This window comes from Camelina sativa, chromosome 8, assembly GCF_000633955.1.
Source record: "Camelina sativa cultivar DH55 chromosome 8, Cs, whole genome shotgun sequence".
In the NCBI taxonomy this organism is placed as follows: Eukaryota; Viridiplantae; Streptophyta; class Magnoliopsida; order Brassicales; family Brassicaceae; genus Camelina; species Camelina sativa.
In genome coordinates this window covers 23003409-23005163 of record NC_025692.1, presented here as the reverse complement: position 1 = coordinate 23005163, position 1755 = coordinate 23003409, and the positions used below count along the sequence as shown (strand labels likewise).

Here is a 1755-nt window from a genome sequence, read left to right as displayed (position 1 = left end):
TTTTTTTTTTTTTTTTTTTTTTTTTCACTTTCCACTTGATAAAGATATTTATCCATCCATTTTAACGCTTTTCTTACGCGGAACGCTATTTGGTACTTTTGCAACTTTTATGATGAAAAGCAACTTATTGTGATAATAATTCGTAATTGTATATTTTATTGATAACACCAGCTACAAATGCCAATGCATGCCACTGCCACCACCAAGTCATTAGCTTTGTATTTTTCCTATTTATTAAAAATATTTACAAATGATAATACTATGTCGACTAAAAGTTGTTCGTGCCTACTCCCAAAATGTCAAATAATTATGATTGGTTGGTTTAACACGTGTCCTCACCATTAATTCCAGTTCTATGAAAATTATTCACCAATCATAAAACATGAAATTGTCAAAAAAAAATGTAAAAGAAGAACAAATCTTTATTTTGATATGAAAGAATAATATTAATATAATCCCATACGGCGTAGATTTGCAAGAAATTTATTAGAAGTATAACATATCTCACATTATTATCGTCATTAATTGAGAAAAAACACATGAGATACAGATATACGCCAAAGGGGTAGTATTGGAGTTTTAACCTATAAAAATCCAAAGCCATTTTCCATCTCTTGTTTTTGTCACACCACACAAACAAAGTCGTCTTTCTCAAGAGGGAGAGAGAGAGAGAGAAGGGCCAACGACCACAGACACAGACACCAATAAACAAAAACCATGAGCCCTTCTTCCAAGCAGCGGCATCGTAGCTCAACCGGCGAAAACAAATCAAAACCGGTTAGATCCGGTTCATCCTCCGCCATACCGGAATGGATTACCGAAGCAACAAGCGGCGGATCTCTACGCCGCGTAGATCCCGATACAGGCACAGACGGCTGGGCTTCTCCTCCGGGAGACGTTTTCTCTCTCCGCTCAGATTCTTACTTGACCAAAAAACAAAAATCTCCCGCCGGTGATTACATCCTCTCTCCCGCCGGCATGGACTGGCTCAGATCAAGTTCCAAGCTCGAAAACGTGCTCGCTCGTCCCGATAACCGTGTGGCTCACGCTCTTAGAAAAGCTCAATCTCGTGGTCAATCTCTCAAGAGCTTCATCTTCGCCGTGAATCTCCAGATTCCAGGTAAAGATCACCACAGCGCCGTGTTCTACTTCGCGACGGAAGAACCTATCCCTTCCGGTTCGCTTCTCCACCGGTTCATCAACGGAGACGACGCCTTCCGGAACCAGAGATTCAAAATCGTGAACCGGATCGTGAAAGGTCCTTGGGTAGTGAAAGCCGCGGTCGGGAACTATGGAGCTTGTCTTCTAGGGAAAGCCTTGACTTGCAATTATCACAGAGGTCCTAACTATTTCGAAATCGACGTCGATATATGCAGCTCGGCGATCGCGACGGCGATTTTGCGATTAGCGTTAGGGTACGTGACGAGCGTGACGATAGATATGGGGTTCTTGGCAGAGGCGCAGACGGATGAAGAGCTGCCTGAGAAATTAATCGGGGCTGTTAGGGTTTGTCAAATGGAAATGTCGTCGGCGTTTGTGGTCGACGCTCCACCGCCGCAGCAATTGCCGTCACAACCGTGTAGAACGTTGAGTTCGGCTAAAGTTAACCACGACGAAGACGAGGATTGAGATTTTTAAAATTTGAGCCACAGGTCAAAATGGTTTGTTTGATAATTCATTTCTTCTCTTCTCTCTCTCTCTCACACTCAAAGATCTGAAACAACAATTTTACATTAATCTCAATCAAATCTATAT

General features: G+C 42.1%; 1 protein-coding gene across 1 annotated transcript; it reads left to right on the top strand.

Annotated features, from left to right (window-relative positions):
* LOC104708026 (protein ENHANCED DISEASE RESISTANCE 2-like) lies at window positions 561-1755 on the top strand. The gene has a single exon (XM_010424510.2). It carries the CDS (start codon window positions 718-720, stop codon window positions 1627-1629), a length of 912 nt encoding a protein of 303 aa, XP_010422812.1. The 5' UTR covers window positions 561-717; the 3' UTR covers window positions 1630-1755.